This window comes from Scyliorhinus canicula, chromosome 12 (genome assembly GCF_902713615.1).
Source record: "Scyliorhinus canicula chromosome 12, sScyCan1.1, whole genome shotgun sequence".
In the NCBI taxonomy this organism is placed as follows: Eukaryota; Metazoa; Chordata; class Chondrichthyes; order Carcharhiniformes; family Scyliorhinidae; genus Scyliorhinus; species Scyliorhinus canicula.
In genome coordinates this window covers 107,506,523-107,528,654 of record NC_052157.1, presented here as the reverse complement: position 1 = coordinate 107,528,654, position 22,132 = coordinate 107,506,523, and the positions used below count along the sequence as shown (strand labels likewise).

Below are 22,132 nucleotides of genomic sequence, written 5' to 3'. Positions count from 1 at the left end.
GGGAATAAACTCTCACTGTGCTTCCAGCCAAAGTTAATGACTTCACACTTTTCTCTGCATTAAATTTCATCTGCCACATGTCCACCCATTCCACCAACCTATCACTGTCCACCCCTCAATTTGCAATCCTGCGATTTGTACGGTGACCTGATTTTCTAAGGTCAAAACCAGGGCACACTGAAAAGCCTTGGCTGGGTGGGGCTTTGTGAGGATTGACATGCTGAGCAATCAATGCCAGGAGTCTGGGAGAGGGGCGGTTGAAAATAGGAGGATAGATGACAACTCTCTGAATATGTCCCGCCAGAGCTGGCAACCTAACGGCCAATAAGTTAACGGTGACAAACCATGCCCTTTTTTTTCAATTACACTTCTGCCTCATTTTCTTTTAAAGATAATAACTGAACCCAGGCTTTATTTATTTCCCAAGATCCCAGAATCCTCTGTTCCACTTTGAATTTCTTGCGTTGTCAATCTCCATTTAAAAGCCTGGTTTATTTTCATTTCCACACTGGGGGCGCAATTCTCCCAACGGGAGTCTAAGTGCTGACGCCGGAGTGAAAACCGGAGTGTTTCACTCCGGCATCGGAGCCCGCTCCCACCCCCCTATTCTCCCACCCCCAGGGGGCTAGGAGTGGCGTCGCTGTTTTTATGCGCGCTGGGCCTTGGATCCGCGTAAAAAGCGGCGCCGCGTAAATGATGCGGCCAGCGTCGCGTAAATGAAGTCATCCGCACATGCGCGGTTGCCGTCCTCCCCGAGTCCGCCCCACAAGAAGGAGGTCCTCCTTTAGAGAGGTCGGCCTGCCGATCGGTGGGCCCCGATCGTGGGCCAGACCCCCCCCCCCCTCCAGCGTTCCCGTGCAGTTCCCGCCAGCAGCGACCAGGTGTGGACGCCGCCGGCGGGAACCTGTAGTGTTGGGGCGGCCACTCGGCCCATTCGGGCTGGAGAATAGGCACTCGCCTTTTGCAAACGGCAAGCGGCGATTCTCCGAGTGGCCTCCCGTGATTCTCGCCACGCTGGTTTTGGGGGGGGGGGGGGGGGGTGGGAGAATCGGGTGCCGGAGCGGCGAGGCGGGATTCGCACGGCGCCCCGGCGATCCTCCCACCCGGCGTGGGGGTGGGGGAGGGAAGAATTCTGCCCTGGGTTCCAGTTGACGCTTTCAACCAGAAGCTGGATTTTAAACGAGTGAATGTGGGAGATTTTGTTAGCACCCAGAGCCACAAACAGGAAAGCCCATGATCTTTCAATGAGATGATTGTTCATGCGTTACAGCTCAACTGAACTTGCCTGCCACGTTTCCCAGCATTGATTGGTAGATTACTGATGGGCACCGTTTGACTACCTGTTCAAGGGTAACTTACAGCTGATGGATACTGCTGTCAATCATCTATCATCACCCAGGAGCTGATTCCATCCAGGCTTCTGGATGGTCATGGAGGGGTGATTTATTACAGGTTGTTGGGGGAGGGGTATTGTAATTCAGAAGAGGTCATGGGATGTATACTGGATGATTTCTTATAAATTACCCCCCCGTAGCTCCTGGTAAAATGAGGGCATTTGGTCACCAGTCATCTGCAAATTTGCAAATTGTGAAATTGTGCCCTAGTAAATTCAAGTCCAGGTCATTGGTATACATAAAGGAAAGCAGTGGTCCTAATACCAACCCCTGAGGAACCCCATTTGTACAACCTTCCTCCAGTCTAAAAGAACAATAGTTCACCACTCCTCCTGTCACTCAGCCAACTTTGTATCTACACTGTCCATTTTTAATCACATGGGCATGGTGGTGCTGTGGTTAGCACTGCTATCTCACAGCACCAGGGACTCGGGTTCAATTCTGGCCTCTGGTGACTGACTGCCCATGTCTGTGTGGGTTTCCTCCGGGTGCTCTGGTTTCCTCCCACAGTCCAAAGATGTGCAGCTTAGGTGAGGTTACGGGAATAGAATGGGGGAGTGGGCCTAGGTCGGGTGCTGTTTCAGAGGATTGGGTTAGACTCCATGGGCAGAATGGCCTCTGTAGTGATTCTATGATTCTATACTCCCAACATTGCGGATATCCCTGTTAAATAGCACTTAAACCAACACCACATCAGCCACGTTATCCTTGTGATTCTGCTGATACCATATCAATTTTGTTAAACATGTTCTGCCTTGAATAATCTGCACTGGCTTTCCTTAATTAACACACATCCGTCCTGGTGATAATTTTGTCATGGGCTATCATTTCTAACAGCTTTCCCAGCAGGATCTAAGCTAACAGACTTCTCTTTGAACCTTTGTCCAAAAAAAGGTGTAACATTTGCATTTGTCCGATCCTCTAGCACTATTCCTGTATCTAAGGAGGATAGAATGATTGTGACCAGTGTCTCTGCAATTTCAGCCCACCTTGCCTCTGTACCCTCCTGAGCATATCATCTGGTCCTGGCGACTTTTCAATACTTTCTAATATAAGTTCTTAATCAACTTTTAGTCTATTTAGTCACAATTGCCTCTTCTTTCACTATTACATTGTGAACATCATCTTCATTGCTAATGACAGATGCAAAGTACTTCCTTAGTAAGACAGCCTTGCCCTCTGCCTCCAAATCCTCATCTTGGTGCTTAATTGGCTCCTGGCCGCTGCCGAAAGAAGACTTTTGGATTCACGTTTATGTTAGCTGCCGGGTTATTTTTCCTCATACTGTCTCTTTGCACCTCTTTTTTTTTTCCACTTCCCTTCTGAAGTTTCTATATTCAGCTAGGTTTTTGCTTATATTATGAAATGAAAGTCGCTTATTGTCATGAGTAGGCTTCAATTAAGTTACTGTGAAAAGCCCCTAGTCGCCACATTCCAGCGCCTGTTCGGGGAGGCTGGTACGGGAATTGAACCGTGCTGCTGGCCTGCCTGGGTCTGCTTTAAAAGCCAGCGATTTAGCCCAGTGCCCTATCGATCATAAGTATCTTTTCTTTCTACTTAATTTTGTTCTCTATCTCTTTCTTCATTCTGGGAGATCTGACTTTAGTTATTCTATCCTCTCACCCTGTATCTTGACTGTACCCATTCTACTCATTAAAGGTAGTTATTCAAACACAGTTTGGCTACCAATCTTGATTCTAGGCAGCACGGTAGCATGGTGGTTAGCATAAATGCTTCACAGCTCCAGGGTCCCAGGTTCGATTCCCGGCTGGGTCACTGTCTGTGTGGAGTCTGCACGTCCTCCCCGTGTGTGCGTGGGTTTCCTCCGGGTGCTCCGGTTTCCTCCCACAGTCCAAAGATGTGCGGGTTAGGTGGATTGGCCATGCTAAATTGCCCGTAGTGTCCTAATAGTAAGGTTAAGGGGGGGGAGTTGTTGGGTTACGGGTATAGGGTGGATACATGGGTTCGAGTAGGGTGATCATGGCTCGGCACAACATCGAGGGCCGAAGGGCCTGTTCTGTGCTGTACTGTTCTAATCCATTCGCAGAAGTGCTGAAATTGGCTTCATCCCCAAATTAAAGATTTTTACATTTTCGTAGCTAACCTGAACGTTAATATTTTTAATTTGCTCCCTGTCCTTTTTCATAGCTAAGCTAAATGGTATAATACCATGATCATTGTTCCTGAACTGTTCCTCAACTTCATCCGCTTGCTTCACCTCAATTCTCCGAATCAGATTTATCAATGCCTGATTGGACTGGAAACACTCTTGATAGATAATTCTCTCAGACACCCATTAAAACTACTCCAGTTTTTAAACCTATCTGTAGTTTCCTTGAAAATTTGTTCTGTCTTTTTCACCAGATATCTTATAGAATACATAAAGAATAGTGTAATTCTAATAGTACCTCTATTGATTCTTGCCCAAATAGATTGTCATTGACCCCTCAAGAATATCCTTTCTTTCCAGCATTCATACTCTCCTGAAGCAGTAGTGCCACCTTTCCTCCTTTATTTTCTTCCCTATCTTCGCTGAACACCATGTATCCAGGAAGATGGAGTACAGAGTTCTGCCGTTTATTGTGCCTGGTCTCTGGAATCGCCACAGCATCATATTCCCACTTGGCTTTCTGTGCCTGCAGCTCCCCAACCGCACTGGTCATGCTCTGCATTTGCATGCATCTGCTATAAACCTAATGTAGATCTTGTTGCATTCCCCTTTACCCCCTATAAACCAAGGCTAGGATTCTCCCCTAACCGGCGGTGCGAGCCATACCGGCGCCGAGGAGTGTCGTGAATCACTCTGGCGTCAGGAAGGTGCGGAATCATCCACACCTTCAGGGGCTAGGCCGGCGGGGAAGACACTGCGCCAACCGGCACTGAACGGCTTGGCGCCACGGCAACCAGTGCCGAAGGGCCACCGGCAGCCAGCGCGAGTTGGCGCATGCGCAGGAGCGCCAGCATGTGCTGGCGTGATCCCAGCGCATACGCAGGGGGTTCTTCTCCGCGCCGGCCATGGCAGACCGTGACAGCGGCCGGCGTGGAGGGAAAGAGTGCCCTCATGGCACAGGCCCACCCACGGATCGGTGGGCCCCGATCGCGGGCCAGGCCACCATAGGGCCAGATCCCCCCGCGCCACCCCTGAGGACTCCGCAGGCCGCCCATGAGCCAGGTTCCGCCGGTAAGGACCTGGTGTATTTCAAGCCGGCGGGACCCGCCGAAAATGGGCAGCCACTCGGCCCATCGTGGGTTGGAGAATTGCCGGGGGGGGGCGGGGGGGCGACCGGCGCAGCACGATTCCCGCTCCCGCCGAAAAACCGGCGGCAGATAATCGGGCAGCCAGTGGCGGGTCAGGATTCACGCCCCCCCCCCCCCCCCCCCCCCCCCCCCCCCCCCCCCCCCCCCCCAGTGATTCTCAGGCCCGGCGGGGAGTCGGAGAATCCCGCCCCTTGTTGCATTCCCCCTTACTCCTGCTCCTGTTTAATGCTTAACTTTTCCTTACTCTGATGCAATCTGTCTCTCCCAATTTCTCTGTCCACCTCATTTTCTTCTCGAACATTGCATCCTGATTCTCAGCTAATGACCTCCCCATCATCTAGATGATGAAATTCCTCTTCATCTCGGTTTTAAAGGATCGTCCCTTTAGTCTGAGATGGTGTCCTCTGGTTCTATTTTTTCCTACAAGTGGAAACATCCTCTCCACGTCCACTCTATCCAGGCCTCGCAGTATCCTGTGAGTTTCAATAAGATCCCCTCCTCATCCTTCTAAACTTCAACGAGTACAGCCCCAGAGTCTTCAACCGTTCCTCATTCGACAAGCTGTTCATTCCAGGGATCATTCTTGTGAACCTCCTCTGGACCCTTTCCAAGTCCAGCACATCTTTCCTTGGATACGGGGCCCAAAACTGCTCACAATACTCCAAATGGGGTCTGACCAGAGCCTTATACAGCCTCAGAAGTACATCGCTGGTCTTGTATTCTACCCCCCTTGACATGAATGCTAAACATTCCATTTGCCTTCCTAACTGCTGACTGAAGCTTACACGTTAACCTTAAGAGAATTGTGAATAAGGACTCCCAAGTCCCTTTGTGCTTCTGTTTTCCTGAGCATCTCCCCATTTAGAAATTAGTCTATTCCTAAATTCCTCCTTCCAAAATGCATAACCTCACACTTTTCCACATTGATGTTCTCTGTCCGTGTAAATCCTAACTCTCCCAGAACCAGTCCCGATATTCCCAGAAATTTTTGGCCCTCCCTCTTAACTCATCTCTCCATTCACACATTCATCTGCTCTGTTCTCCTATTTCTATACTCCCGGGTATGGGGCCTAATCCAGTAATTACTATCTTTTGAGGTCCTGCTTGATTGCTTATTCACCCATTCGAGGTTCGGGCTGGTATCTAATTATATCGTACTGTGTTAAAAAGGAGGAAGGAACAGACAATATTGGAAGTCATCTGGCACTATGCCGGTAACCAGAGGATTGGGAAATGATGGCCGCAGCTTCTGCTATTTCCTCCCTGCTTCTCTTTACATCCATGGAAGCATCTCCTTTGGACCTGATGACTTGTCTTGCAAAGTTAGTAAGCTGCATAATATTGTCCCTCTCTCTGTTTACCCCATCCAATATTTTGCACATCTTCTCTCAACTATGTCTGCACCCATTTCCCCCCCCCCCCCCCCCCCCCCCCCCCCCCCCCTTGTGAAAGCAGATGGAGAGAAGAACCATGCCCATGTATTCCTCTTCCACCCACTGGTTCCTTTTATTTTTCTTTAAAGCGTTTGGGATTCCTGAAACATTGACAACAAGGACTTGTAACAGTAGTTTATTCACTAGCTTAGCAGCAACGGCATGCTTGCACACTCCCCCCGCACTCCTGCGGAGAACTCTTCCCACGTGCTCCCTACACGTGACCTCTTTTATAGTCACATCCATCATGTGGCCACTCTATAATAGAATAGAACAGTACAGCACAGAACAGGCCCTTCGGCCCTCAATGTTGTGCCGAGCCATGATCACCCTACTCAAACCCACGTATCCACCCTACACCCGTAACCCAACAACCCCCCCTTAACCTTACTTTTATTAGGACACTATGGGCAATTTAGCATGGCCAATCCACCTAACATCTTTGGACTGTGGGAGGAAACCGGAGCACCCGGAGGAAACCCACGCACACAGGGGGAGGACGTGCAGACTCCACACAGACAGTGACCCAGCCGGGAATCGAACCTGGGACCCTGGAGCTGTGAAGCATTTATGCTAACCACCTTGCTACCCTGCTGCCCCAGCCTACAGGTCTCTAGAACGTGTTTCATGTCCTCTTCTTTTATGTAATTATATCATTGGGCTTTCATTTCTTTAAGTTGCAAATGTGCTTCTTGCCCTCTGCTTTCCAAATGTCCCTATTAATTACACCTCTGCACTTTCTAGCCTCTTCCTAGTCTTTCTGCAATATTGATTGATATCTGACACAAACCTGCCAACTTTGTCTTGTACTAACCTGTGTGTTCTTTGCTGTCGGGAGGGTGATCTGGACTTGAGGGTCCCACCCAGTGTTCCCTCCAAGGTGGTTGAGTGCAGTTATTTGGAATGTCCCGTGCATTGTAATGAACAGGCTGCGTACAACAGCGAGCTCGAGTGAGGCCGAGTGTCAACACTAACTGAAAGTTCAAGCATGTATATTATAGAGAGAGCAGAAGTTGCATCTCTTATACTGGATGATGATAACATTTGAATAAGGGTTGCCTTTTAATGATTACCAGCCACACTGCTTGTTAGAATAAACATACTCGCTGCACAAAGATTCGGGATATTTTGTTGATGTCTGTCATCCCACATAATATTGGGAATGTTGAACATCATCTGGACCTGGAGTTGATAAAATAATCAACCTTTTTATTGTCTTCAATGTGCTAAGGCTCAATTGGGTATTGTACCAAAGAAAATTCCCCCTTCTGAACCGTGCCTACTTTTGTGATGGCAAATGGTGTTGACCGGCTATTCCACTGCAAGTACCTCATAACCAAGTCCAAACCTGCCTTTGTTTTCCAGAGTAACAGCCAGGAATGGGAATTTTGTTCTAATTCCAGTCCACATTCCTTTATTTCCACCTTACTCTACGGAGGCTAATTGTAACATTTATACGATCGCCTGCAGATAATTCGGGGCTGATCGGGATAGAATTGGGACCATCTTTGGTGTTTGTTGACTCTATTCCGCATTAAGCAAAACAATTCCCAGCTTGTGTATGAGGGAAAGCCTCTATCATTGTAGTAAACTTCCTTCTACTCTCAGCGATATGTATTGCAGCAATTCCGTTAAATCCCAGGTCCAACTCTATCCCAGTTACTTTCCACTGTCCAACTTCGGCAAAGTAACGAACTGATATTTTTAACTAGGGTAATTTGATTTTGAAATTTGACAACCATAACATGTTGTTTATTCGTGAATGTCTTTACTTTTATGGCAGTTATTTAGGCTCCTTCGTGACAAATGGCAGTAGATTTTTTTATTTTAAGAGCCTCAGATTTTCTATTTTATTGAGAGCAGGATTTAGGTGACCGAAGGTGGAGAGCATTCCCTGGCTTTGTTTATACTGCGACTCATCATTGAATGGTGGTTATTGTCCCCCAAGTTTATCCCGTACTCCAAAGGATTTTTATTCTTTCATAGAATTTGAGTGTAGCTGGTTAGGCCAGCCTTTGTTGCCCAAACCCTAATTGCTCTTGAGCTGGTGGTGAGCTGCCCTCTTCTAACGTCGTAGCCGATGTGCACATTGGGGAACACATTGAGCCTCATAGAGGTATGGCGTACAAAAGCAGGGAAGTTATGCTGAAGGATGTTTTGTTTTTGCTGTGAGTCCAATGCAGCAACCACACTTCAAGAAGGATGTGGGGGCGCTGGTGAGAGTGCAGAGGCGATCTACCAAAATGATTCCAGGGATCAGAGGGTTTTGGCTACAAGGTCAGATTGGAGAAGCCGTGGTTGTTCTCCTCTGAACAAAGGGGGTTGAGAGGAGTTTGGATGGCGGTGAACAAGGTTATGGCAGGCTTGCAAAAAGTAGAGAAAGGGAAGCAGTTCCATGAGATGAAGGTTTGAGGATGGGACCGATCTAAGATTTTGGGAAAGAGATACAGGGAGGCTGTGAGGAATAACTTGGCCTGGATCGCTACTTTATGGGGATGGTGCAAGTGGAGACGAGAAATTATTTAAAAAGAGAAATTAAGTTGGGTGCCAGCGGAAGTCCAGGAGGTCAGGATTGCAGATTAAGAAACCGACTGATTAGTTGCTCCACAAAAAGCCTGTAAGGGCTCGATGACTTACTGGCCTCCTGCGCCATTTAACGACTCTGCTAAGATACAAATAAGAACAGAATGTGCATGTTTAAAATGGGGTTATACTTGGGTGAATTATCCCTCTTCCTCTAACATTGCAACACCTCAAAACTACATATGATGTTAACTCACCCATGTGCAAAACAACAAGGGATTGACCAGGATATTGCAATATATCTGTAGTCCGGTCAGAACTGGACTTGGCTGAGATGGCCTTGTGTGGTTCGGTTATCTGCCAATTCTCTTGGAACATTTTGAGTTGCTAGCTTGTTCTTTTTGGGACAGTTGCCCATTTATCGCTGGTTCACTGAGTGCAATCGTGGCTCAGGTGGCGACATTCTCACTACTTTGGGATGTTGTGGGCTTCAAGTCCCACTTGAGCATTGCAGACAAGATTTAGTCTGCCACTCTGGGAATGTTGTATGGCTGGAGGCACTGCCCATCAGCTGAGCGGTTACGACCTCTCTTGCCCCTTTCAGGCGGATGTAAAAGATATCAAATGCTCCTCAAAGGTCAGAGGAGTTATCCTTTCTGTTCTGACCAGTATTTATTAGCCAGCCTGTTTTTTAAAAAAAATCAAGTTTAAATGGGTCATTCTTTGTATTGCTGTTTTTGGTAACTTGCTGTACGTGAATTGGTTGCGGTTTTCCACAGTACCACGGTGGATATACGGCGCCAAGAGCTTCATAGCCTGTAAAGCGTTTTGTGACGTCATGATTGTAAAAGGTGCTGTATGAATGCAAGTCCTTCTAAGCGACTTGTTCTGGTTTTCGAGGCCTATTCTGCTGCGGCTGTAGTACAAATGAAAACTGCTGCATTGCAAGAAAAAAAAAACCCCGAAGCAGCAGTCACTGTTCCTGTTGAAGCTTCAATGTGGTTTGATACAAACCAGAACAGTGCAGCTAACATTGAGCGAGTGTTTAAAATACCTCTTGTGGCCCCCTTTTTGTTTTGAAGCCTCAGCATTCATTCCTCACACCGACGGGCTTCCAGACTGTTGGACCCCTGGCGATGTTGATTACTAATTTAAAGTTCTATATGGTGTATGGGGTTAAAGGAGGATAAGGAGCTGGGTTTCTGGGAGTGGCCTTATATGCAGACTTGCTTGCTGGGTCTCGTTGATCTGCATTAATTGATTGAGCTCCACCACAAGGCCAACTGGGCTGTTGCAGTAAGGTCACCCAAAACATTACTGCCTGATTTAGATTTGTCACATACAGAGAGAAGTATTGATCTGTGTATAGTCCAGGCAGATCACTCCATATATGAAAAACATAGGACATAAGGTAAATACACAATGTAAATACAGATATTGGATGAGTGTAGTGCTACACAGAGAAGATGCGTGGAGAGATCAGTTCAGTCAGTTCAGTCCATAAGAAGATCATTCAGAGTCTGGTAACGGAGAGAAAGAAGCTGTTTTCAAATCTATTGGTACGTTCTCAAACTTTGTACAGCCAGGAATTTGAAGCTGTCAACCATCTCCACCTCGACAACATTGACGCAGACCGGTGCGTGTGCGCTTCCTGAAGTCAATGACCAGTTCCTTAGTTTTGCTGACATTGAGGGAGAGATTGTTGTCGTTGCACCATGCCACTAGGTTCTCTATCTCCCACCTGTACTCTGACTCATCGTTGTTTGAGATCCAACCCACTACGGTTGTGTCATCAGCAAACCTGTAGATGGAGTTGGAGCGACATTTGCCACAGTCATGTCTGTATAGGGAGTATAGTAGTGAGCTAAGTATGCAGCCTTGCGAGCCCTGGTACTGAGGACTATTGTGGAGGAGGCGTTGTTGTTTAACCTTACTGATTGTGGTCTATGGGCCAGGAAGTCGAGGATCCAGTTGCAGAGGGAGGAGCCAAGTCCTAGGTTTTGGAGTTTGGATATGAGCTTGGCTGCGATTATGGTGTTTAAGGCAGAGCTGTAGTCAATGAGTAGAAGTCTGACGTAGGAGACTTGTTGTTGAGATGCTCCGGGGATGAGTTTAGAGCCAGGGAGATGGCGTCTGCTGTGGACCGGTTGTGGCCACATGCGAATGGCAGTGGATCAAGGCATTCTGGGAGTATGGAGTTGATTTGTCTCATGACCAACCTCTCACACTACATAACGATAGATGTCAAGGCGACCAGACAATAGTCATTGAGGCATTAGCCTGGCTCTTCTGTGGCACCGGTATGATGGCCGTCTCTTTGAGGCAGGTGGGAATCTCTGAACAGAGTAGGGAGAGGTTGAAGATGGTCATGAACACCTCCGTCAGTTGATCCACGCAGGATCTGAGTGCATGACCAGGGACTCCGTCAGGAACCGTTGCTTTCTGAGGGATCACTTTCAAGAAGACCAATCTTTCTTTGGAGGTTGTGACAGTAGGTATGGATGTGTCCGAGGCTGTTGGGGAAGTTGACGATGGTTTGTTGAGTTCTTGCTCGAAACGAGCATAGAATAGCATAGATGAGCATAGAACAGCAACTTGAACCAGGTTCCCCGTTCATCTATCGCCCCTGTTCTTGCTGGCCCACATTGACTTCTCGTCCGGCACTAGCTCCATTTTAAAACCCACATTCTTGTTTTCAAATTCCCTCGCTGGCCTTTTTCTTTCTCCCCCCTCCCCCCCCCCCCCCCCACCCCCCCACAACCCAGCCAAATCCTGAGATAAGTACCACTCCAATTTTGGCCTTTTGTGCAGCCTTGATGTTTAATTTCTCCATTATTAGCAACCATGCCTTTTAGCCACCGAGCCTCTAAGCTCTGGAATTTGCTCCCTAAATCTCTCCAGTGGTCTACCTCTTTATTTTTTTTTTTTTGAAGACTGTTCTCCGCCCATTCTTAAAACCTACTTCCTTGACGGCCTGGTCTAATATCTCATCCGTATTGACGTTTGTTTGATGATGGTCCTGTGAAGTGCCTTGGGAAATTTTACAATCCTTTAAAGAGGCGGGTAAATGTAAATTCTTGTCACCAGTATATGGGGCAGGATTCTTTGAGTCTTGGGCCAGGCTGGAGAATCCCTGCAACCGGCGCGAATCGCGCCACACCGCCCCGAGCGGAGAACCGGTTGGTGCCGGCGTGGTTGGCGTGGCAGTAGTCACAGGCCGCTCTACACGGCCGGCCTGCCGATTCTCAGCCCGGGATGGGCTGAGCGGCCATTGTGAAAACGGCAAGTCCCACTGGCACCGTCCACACCTGCTCTCAGCTGGTGGGACCTCGGTGTGGAAGGGTCGGGGGGTGCCCTGTTTGGTGGGGGGGGGTGGGCATGCCTCCGATGTGGCCTGGCCCGTAAACGGGGCCCACTGATTGGCAGTCCGGCCTCTCTGGCTGGGGGCGACCTTTCCTACGTCCCTGTAGTCCTGCGCCATGTTACGTCGGGGCCGGCGCGTTGAAGGAAGCCACTGCACATGTGCGGAACCCGCGGCGCCCAGTTCGCGCCGGGATCAACAGCTGGAGCGGCGTTAACCGCTCGAGTGCCACAGGGCCAGAATTAGTCGTGGGGTCGGCCCATTCACACCGTCGTAAAACGCGACGGCGTTTACAACGGCGTGGACACTACTGAGGGATTAGAGAATCCCGTCCATGATCTGCACAGTGTTGCCCATTGCTGATTAGGCACAGGTGTTGCCATGCTAACACTGTTATCAACTTTCACTGAATACACAAAATGAGCATTGAGGTCATCAAATCCAGTGGTGGTTTTCATGGTATAGAAGGAGGCCATCCAGCCCATTGAGTCAGTACTGGTTCTATGTACAGAAATCCAATTGGTCCCATTCTCCCTACTCTGTCCCCATAGCCCTGCAAGTACCATTTAATTTTGAATTTATTAAAAGTCTAATAATGACCATGAAATGATTGTTGTGTTTCTTTTTAAAAGAAGAGCCATTTGGATTACTAATGTCCTTTTTTTTAAATTAAGGGGCAATTTAATGTGGCTAATCCACCAACCCTGCACATCTTTGGGTTGTGGGGTGAAACCCATGCAAACACGGGTCGGATGTGCAAACTCCACACTGATAGTGACCCAGAGCCGGGATCGAACTGGGACCTCAGCACTGTGGGACAGCAGTCCTACCATTGTGCCACCGTGCTGTCCCACTAATGTCCTTGTAAGGAAAGAAATCTGCCACCGTTGCCCAGTGTGGCCTATATGTGACTCCAGATTCTCAGCAATGTGGTTGACTCTTAAATGCCCTCTGAAATGGCCGTGAAAGCCCACTCCGTTCAAGAGTGATTAGATGGGCAACAAATGCTGGCCCAGCCAGTGACACTCGCATCCCATGAATGAATAAAACAAAATGTCCTGCCATCTTTAAAGATCTGTGCACATCCAAGTATTCAGTTATTTCTATTTATTAATCAAGTGACTGATCCACTGGACAACACTCCTCAAGATTAGATCGTTCAGCCCCTCCAGCATGCTTCACTGTTCAATAGATCATGGCTGACCTTTGAGCTCAACTCCACTTTTCACCTGTTCCCCATATCCTTGAATGCCCGGCAATTGAGCATACTCATTCCTCTGTTGTAAAGTGAGGAAATTTCTCCTTCTCCATTCTAACTCGTCAATGCTTGTCTCAGAAGCAGTGCCCTTTAGTTCATGATACTGTGCCTAGGGAAGCCGCCGCTTGTATCTACATTCCCAACTCTTCCCATAATTCTGTTTCAATAAGCTCACCTCTCAGCGGTATAAGCCTATTTCAATATGGCCTCCCCTCGTAGGACAACGCATTCATTCCAGGGATTAATGAACTTTTATTGCACCCCCTGAAAGGCACGTATATCCTTATTTTGAGTACACCCTATTTCCGAGGTGGTCTCACCAAAACCCTGTACAATTGTAGCAAGAATTCCTTACTTGGAGGGTGGCACGGTAGCACAGTGGTTAGCACTGCTGCCTCATGGCGGCGAGGACCCGGGTTCAATTCCGGCCTCGGGTGACTGTCCATGTAGTGTTTGCACTTTTGCCCCATCTGCGTGGGTTTCCTCCGGGTGCTTCGGTTCCCTCCCACAGTCCAAAGTGGCATTGGCCTTGCTGAATTGTCCTCGGTGTCCAAAAAGATTAGGTGAGGTTACGGGGATAGAATGGAGGTGTGGGCTTAGGTAGGGTGTTCTTTCCAAGGGCTGGTGCAGACTTGATGGGCCAAATGGCCTCTTTCTGCACTGTAAATTCAATGATTCTAACCCAAAAAGGTGTGCAACGTAGGAGAATTGGCCACGCGAAATTGCCCCTTAATTGGAAAAAAAAAAGAATTGGGTACTCTAAATTTATATTTTTAAAAATTCCTTACTTGGTGCTCCAACTGCATTGCAGTAAAGGCCATATACCATTTACCTTCCTAATTGCTTGCAATCGTTCCGTGTGAAAAAAGGCTTGGGTGTTTATATGGTATCCTAATTAAGTTATAGTGAAGTGGAGTCACTGCTGTAACATTGAAAATGTGGCACCAATTTGTACGTAGCAAGCAAGGTCTCAAACATCAATGTCTAAATGAGCAGATAATCTGATTTTTGTGATGTCCACGTTAATTCTTTTGAACACCAGATTTGTATTTAGTACACTAAGAATAACAGCATACATTGTAACTGATGTGTGGGCTTGAGAGATGAACAGACACTTCCAACACAGATGAAGGTTCAACTCAATTTTATTAACTACTTCTAACTAACACACGATGACTGTGGGTCTAAATAATGCTAACTTGAACTAGAGACCTAAGCCTTGTCCGAACCAGTTGATTCTCTCAACACGTATTGTGAGTCCGCGCTGGGCTGACTAAGTTCCTGTTACATTCAGAGGCAGCACCCAGAATGAGCAGGAACCGTGGTGCCCTCTGCCTTTATAATGTGTGCAGTAAGAAGTCTTACAACACCAGGTTAAAGTCCAACAGGTTTGTTTCAAACACGAGCTTTCGGAGCACGGCTCCTTCTTCAGGTGAATGGAGGTGAAGGTGAATCACCTTCTTCACCTGAAGAAGGAGCCGTGCTCCGAAAGCTCGTGTTTGAAACAAACCTGTTGGACTTTAACCTGGTGTTGTAAGACTTCTTACTGTGCTCACCCCAGTCCAACGCCGGCATCTCCACATCATTTATAATGTGTGTGTGTGTATTCTAACTGGTGATTGGCTGCGGTGTTTGTACATGTTGATTGGTCCCTATGTTTGTCTGCACCATGATATATTGGTATATATTATGACAGTAACAATCAGTGCTCTCTTTTATAACTGAAGTAAAGACACTTCCCAATCACGGGCAACGTTTTATCGTGGAGGTCGTTCCAGCAGGCAAATGAGCAGCCACCTCAGAATTCGGTCCACTTTTAAAAGAGGTTTTTTGATGCATTAGTTGAGGTAGCCATTGGCAGCTAATTGTCTGTCCAGAGTTCACCAGCTGTAGAGCACAGAAAGTAATTGCAGCTTGAGATTGTAACAAGCTGATGAGTGAATAGAAAGATCTATGCAGCACGTTTTGTGACCTCAATTTCCGAAAGTGCTTCACTGTCGAAGTGGTGTGTTCTTATTCTCTCTGGTTAGCTCTTTGCTGCATTGGAAGTGAAACGTTTTTCATCCTTCAAGGTGACTATTACCACGTTCACCACCTGGGTAATTTTTGGTGGGGTTCTGCTGTGGAACGTAGGTGACTGTGAAAGCTGATTTATGCCCCAAGGGTTCGGGTGCAAATAGGGCAGGGTACCATAGGCAATTTAGTTTGGGACAAGTTGTTGGCTTAGGATTTCCTCTCCTTGGGTTTTTTCTTCATCTCTAATGTACGTTTGGTTCGATTCCCAGCTTGGGTCACTGTCTGTGTGAAGTCTGCACGTTCTCTCTGTGTCTGCGTGGGTTTCTCCGGTTTCCTCCCACAAGCCCCGAAAGATGTGCTGTTAGGTCGTTTGGACATCCTGAATTCTCCCTCAGTGTACCCGAACAGGCGCCGGAATGTGACGACGAGGGGCTTTTCACAGTAACTTCATTGCAGTGTTAATGTAAGCCTACTTGTGACAATAATAAAGATTATTATTATTAAGTAGAGAGGGCTTTAAACTAAATAGTGGGAGCACGGAATCAAATGTGGAAAGATGTGGGGCTGGATTCTCTGTTTCTGAGGCCAAGTGCCGGCGTGAACGTAGAATCCGCAAGAGGTTCCGACATAAAAATCGTCATGCACCCCTCACTGATTCCGGTACCAGTGAGGGGCTATCACCAGCGCCGCGTGTTTCTTTTTTTTGTTGAGGGTTATAGGACTTTGGAACTCCTGTCTCCGAAGGTAGTGAATGGAAATATGGAGCCCAACACAGAATCAGCCATGATCTTGTTGAAAGATGAAGCAGGCTCGATGGGCAGAATTGCCTACATCCACTCCTGTTTCCTAATGGTGATCACACTGATTTGTGAGGTTGATCCATTGATGAAATCGACACCTAGCATTTTAAAATGTATTTTTGGAATTCCTCTTTTAACTTGAGCAATGATTTTACTGTTGAACCATAGTCTCCAGGGGTATACGCTGTAATTTGGAAAATTGTCCTACAGATCATGCCGAAAACAGCCGGACATGCACAGGGCTGTCGATCTGCACTGGGCGTGGCAAAAACATGGCGCCGGCCGTGCTCTAACCCTAACCCCCCCCCCCCCCCCCGGCGAGCGGCATAGATCCCGGAAAAGTGTGGTGGCGCTGGACACTGTCCACAGCCGGCACACTGGGTTCCAGACCGCTAGGACCAAACGTGGCCCATGCCGTAGGGAACTTGGCCCATCGGGGGCGGAGCATCATGGGTGGACTGGCCGATGATGCACCAATGGCGTTGAAATGCCACGCATCACGATGATGCCAGTTTGGAGGGGGTAGAGCATGGCGGACCAGCATCCAACTGTCACTGGCCCGATTCCAGTGTATGAATTTATTCTCCGCACCATCGGCGATCACTATTTCGGCGTCAGGCTAGTGGTATGTCGAAGAGTGGAGATGAGGGAAGGGAGGAGTATGCAGGAGGAGTCAGCCTTTAATCAAATAGGCTAATGAAATGTCATATTTAATTGAGAAAATAGCCAGGAAGCTATCTTCAGTTATAGAGGGCACTAGTGAAACCACATCTCTAATATGCAGTTTTGATCTCCTTATTTAAGAAAGGAGGTAAATGAGGGGGTTAACTAGATTGATACTGGAATGAAAGGGTTGATGTATGAAGAAAGGTTGGACAGACTGGGCTTGTTTCCACTGGAGTTTAGAAGAGGGGTGACTTGATTAAAATATATAAAATCCTGAATGGTATTGACCAGGTGGACATTGAAATGATGTTTCCTTTTGTGAGTGAGTCCAGAACTATTTTAAATTCGAAGTTTCCCTTTTAGGACAGAGATGAGAAGGTTTTTTTTTTTGGTGACGTTTATAGGACTTTGGAACTCCTGTCTCCGAAGGTAGTGAATGGAAATATGGAGCCCAGCACACAGAATCAGCCATGATCTTGTTGAAAGATGAAGCAGGCTCGATGGGCAGAATTGCCTACATCCACTCCTGTTTCCTAATGGTGATCACACTGATTTGTGAGGTTACTCCATTGATGAAATCAACACCTAGCATTTTAAAATGTATTTTTGGAATTCCTCTTTTAACTTGAGCAATGATTTTACTGTTGAACCATAGTCTCGAGGGGTATGCGCTGTAATTTGGAAAATTGTACAATGTGTCCAATTGTAAATCTGTGTAGGAGTGGACGGTTGACCACAATCCTGTTTTGTTCATCTAGATCATTGAGCATTTTTGTACAATCAGGGAAGCTACATGCCATTCAGATTTGCTCTCCACTGTTTGTACTTTGTCAATCTTGTACTTTCCTTCTGCCTCCCAATCTTTTCACCAAGACTGTTTAGCTGATCGAACCTAGAAACGCTGCCCAGCGGGCCTGGTTTAGCTCAGTTGGCTGGACAACAGGTTCATGATGCAGAGCAAGGTCAGCAGCACGAGTTCAATTCCCTTACTGGCTGAGGTTATTCATGAAGGGCCACCTTCTCAACCTTGCCCCTCGCCTGAGGTGTGGCGATCCTCTGGTGAAATCACCACCAGTCAGCTGTCCCCTCAAAAGAGGAAAGCAGTCTACGGTCATTTGGGACTATGGCGACTTTACACTAGTGTCTCTTCGGTTGAGGGATGTCGGGCATGTGAAGGACTGGAGAAGTTGGAATTGATCTCCTTTGAGAAGAGAAGGTTACGTATGCAGAGACTTGAGAGATGTTCAGCGTTGCGAAGGATTTTGATAAGCAGTAAAACAGATCATCCACACAAGGGTTGGTCACCAAAAGGACACTAGGCACTATCCACTGGCCATGCTGCACTGGAAAAGCAGCTCGCTGCAGCGTAGCATGGCCGATCAAAGCCAGTAGACCCTGCTCCCGGGATCTACCCGGCTCACAACGCCTCCTGAGGTACAATGTGATTACGCGAGACATTGCAGTGTGAATTCCGCCCATTGTGAGTGGGATTACTTTTTGGCAGATCTGCATATTAGAGCGAGACAGCTAGTCTGACTCTAATATGAAGATTCCTGAGGCTTTGAGATTCACCCCTTTGCCTCTGAGATCCCGTCGAGCACCTTTCCGCCTTTTACCTTCTGTGATAGCCACAGTACTAATATGGCTGGTCCAGTTCAGTTTCTGGCCAACGGTAGCACCCCAAGATGTTGATACTCTTTCTGTATAAGCAGGCAATTATTTCTCCAATTACCTTTCTGAAGTTACATTAGTCTCTGCTTCCATTAATATTTCAGGCATTGCATTCTTGATCATCATTACTTGCTGGGTAAAATTGTCCTATTTTTCATCCACCTGCAATCCGTGTGCTTGCGTTACAATAATGCTGCTACTATATGTTTGGGGTTTTATTTCTCTCCCTAACATAACTTTTGTTGCATCTTTCCAACAGGTAACGGAACTGAACGAAGCTCTTTCCAATGAAGAAAGGAATCTTCTCTCTGTCGCTTACAAAAACGTGGTGGGGGCAAGGCGTTCATCTTGGAGAGTCATTAGCAGCATTGAGCAGAAGACCTCTGCAGATGGCAACGAGAAGAAGATTGAGATGGTGCGGGCCTACAGAGAGAAGATAGAGAAGGAGCTGGAGTCTGTGTGCCAAGATGTGCTCAGCCTCTTAGACAATTACCTGATCAAAAACTGCAGCGACACACAGTATGAGAGCAAGGTGTTCTACCTGAAGATGAAGGGGGACTATTACCGCTATCTTGCGGAGGTGGCATCTGGTGAAAAGCGTGCCACGGTGGTGGAGTCCTCGGAGAAGGCATACGGGGAGGCCCACGAGATCAGCAAGGAGCACATGCAGCCGACGCACCCCATCCGGCTGGGCCTGGCCCTCAACTACTCCGTCTTCTACTACGAGATCCAGAATGCCCCTGAGCAGGCCTGCCACCTGGCCAAGACCGCCTTTGATGACGCCATCGCTGAACTCGACACCCTCAACGAGGACTCCTACAAGGACTCGACTCTCATCATGCAGCTGCTTCGCGACAACCTGACACTCTGGACAAGCGACCAGCAGGATGACGAAGGCGGGGAAGGGAACAATTAAGCCCTGGGGGAGGGAGGGGGAAACTGGCTGCTGCAGCTGCGACCGCAGTCTTTTTTTTTCCACTTGGGGTGGGAGGGGGGGAGAGCTTCCGGTTACCCCCCCTCCCTTCACTCTCCGCCCTGTTGACGCCTCTTCGACATTTGCCAAAACACCACTAGCGGAAAGTCAGACTTGGCTGTGCTGGTACGGAATGGGAGCCACACACTGGCATTTGGACTGTTCTGTAGTTAAATAAGTGGAGTTGTTTCATTTAACGTAAAGCTAGACTGAAGCAAAACTTGAAAGATGAGGTCTGCACATTTAAAAAAAAAAAAAATACTCTTGTGGTTTCAGTAACCTCCATTGTTTGTTCTAAATAAAAAAAAAGTGAAAGTATTAATGAAATACAGTATTAAATATTTTTTTATTTCAGTTTGCGTATTTAAAATAAAACAAAAAAAACTAATTTATAAATCTCAATGTGTCCCCGGACTCTCAAACCCCAAATTAGAAACTGATTGTGGCTTAGGTCCTCCAATAAGTTCTTTCAATTCGTAATTGGGTGCTTCTGTATATTTTTTTTAAACAAAAGATCTTAAAAAAATAAATTTGCAGATCTACCAGCGTCAAGGTCTAGTTTAAGCCCGCTGGCAAATGTATTACTTTTAGAAGCACTTTTCATCACCAGTAGATCCCCTTGATTGGATATTAAGGACCTGCCATTTTTAAACAGTGCCAGTTTGGACCACAGACTAGTTTTACCACGCCACTTAGCCCCCTCCATATGTTACTGGAAATGCGGGATAATTTTTTTAAGTCAGGCCAAATCAAAGGCAGATTTCATAAAAAGACAAATAATGGGAATTGATCTTCAAGCAGCTTCTTTGTGTTTTTTTTAAGAAACGCACTTGCCTATTATGCTGTCTAATCAAGTGTAATATGATTATTATGCTCCAATATTGTGCATGCTGGTGACGTATTTAAACAGTAGCTCAGATTTATTAACTTATAAGTGTGATGTATTCTTAAGGCAAAAATACTAGTCTTCAAATGTAACTGATTTGCTGGAGTACGCTCTACCCAAATGATCGTAACAGTTGATTGGTCTGTTATGGACGTTACAATAGTGACATGCGATTATGTAATTGATCTGTTGAAAGCACCAATGTTCTCGCTTAATCTTTAATGTCTGGTGTTTTGTTATAGTGAAATTATTACAGTGTAGGAGCTTTTACCAGAACTTGTTAGTATGAGGCTTCTGTCTGCTTTTTGTCATGTTATGCGGTGAACTCTCTCAGTTTGAGCAAAGTGACTTGATTATTTTAACTCTGGTCAGTGTATCTGTGGGAAAACTCTTTCACACAATGGAGCATTCCTTAGCAGTTTTATCGGTAATGGAATATCTTGAATGTGAGTCATTTATGTAGTCGCACACGGGCTAATAAAATCGCAAATCAGTTCTACTGCTGATGCAGTGTGTGCCTCTTCAGTCCCTTTCATTCTTTGTCTGTGTTGAAGCATGCTAGAAATCTGGATATCGGACAGCCTTGAGGTGAAGGGTCCTTTTGGAGGTGATTCCAGGGGATGGGGAAGGAGTGGGGAGAAGGTGTGCTTTGGTCAGGATATGGTACCATAACTTCACAACCACTGGAAAGGCCATGATCCCATGCCAAGTTTAAGGGTCATTGCCATTTTGGGGATGCCTGCCTTGCCAATCTGGCAGGATGGTCAGGCGGTGCTGTCATGCAGGATCCACAAGTCTGCCTGGTCAAAATCTGCTGCCACTCAGTAATGCTGTGCTAACAATTCCTTGGAGAGGGATTGCAGCTCGAATAAGCAATCTTGGGACCCGCCCAGTGCAACGGGTACGCCTGCTCCGTGTAAATGTTGGGTTTGTTATGTTGCATTGCATGACCAGTGGGATATCGGAGGGAGCCCAAGATCCCACTGGACATGTAAAAAGTAATCTCGATAGAGGGCGCACATCTGCTTGTTGGAAATTCTAAACTCAAATAACCAGGGAGTCAAGACTGCTTCTGGACCTGGGCAGATTAACTGAATTGCTATTTCCGTGTACTATGGTGCGCTGCATTGTCAGAGGTGCCAGCTATTGGCTGAAATGTTAAACTCTGAACACGGAAGATCGAATCACGAATGGTCTTTGCTGATGCCCTGCCCAATGTTGATCTCTCGACTGACATCACCATAACAGGAATATCTATTTGTGGGAACTTAATGTGGGGGAAATTGACTGCCACCTTTGCCCATGAACCAACACTGCAGAAGTAGAGATCTTTTGAACATCCTCGGATGGGAAAGATGCGATTATAAATGAATGACTATTCTTTGGTGAGCCAATGGGAAGCAGAGTCCCAACAGTGGTATCTTCTGCTCTAATGTAGTCCCTGCATTTCAATATCTAATTCCACTTCTTGGGTCTTGGATGTTTTTGACTCCTGTAATGTAGAGGTACTATACAGGTTTGACTTCACTCACCTGGATAGGTGAGCATCCGTGGCCCCTTCACTCCATTGATGTGGAGCGTATCCCTGGAAATGTTTGCCTTCGTAACGTGCCTGCAATAGTATTCCGTTCATTCCAATGACTAGATTCGACATTGCAACGAACTTTGGCAAATCAAGTGGTCGTTGCCGAGTCACACGAGGATGTGTGTGAGACCAAACTGGTCAGAAATATAACGCGGGGCATGAAGTTTCTAACTTCCAACTTCTCTCCAAGTAATGATAGTGATTTGATGTTCCTGGTTATTCCCGTATTACTGATCTCACCTCTTTATTTAGATGTGCCTCAGGATAGAATCATAGAATTTACAGTGCAGAAGGAGGCCATTCGGCCC

At 47.0% G+C, this 22,132-nt stretch overlaps 1 protein-coding gene across 2 annotated transcripts in view; it reads left to right on the top strand.

Annotated features, from left to right (window-relative positions):
* LOC119974637 (14-3-3 protein gamma) overlaps positions 1-20,743 on the top strand; it is a 74,819-nt gene extending 54,076 nt beyond the window's left edge. For both annotated transcript variants that reach the window (XM_038813701.1, XM_038813702.1), the window contains exon 2: positions 18,640-20,743. In XM_038813701.1, coding sequence (XP_038669629.1) covers positions 18,640-19,296 — 657 coding nt within the window. In that variant the 3' untranslated portion in view covers positions 19,297-20,743. The remainder of the gene's footprint in view (positions 1-18,639) is intronic.
* Positions 20,744-22,132: the final 1,389 nt, after the last annotated feature.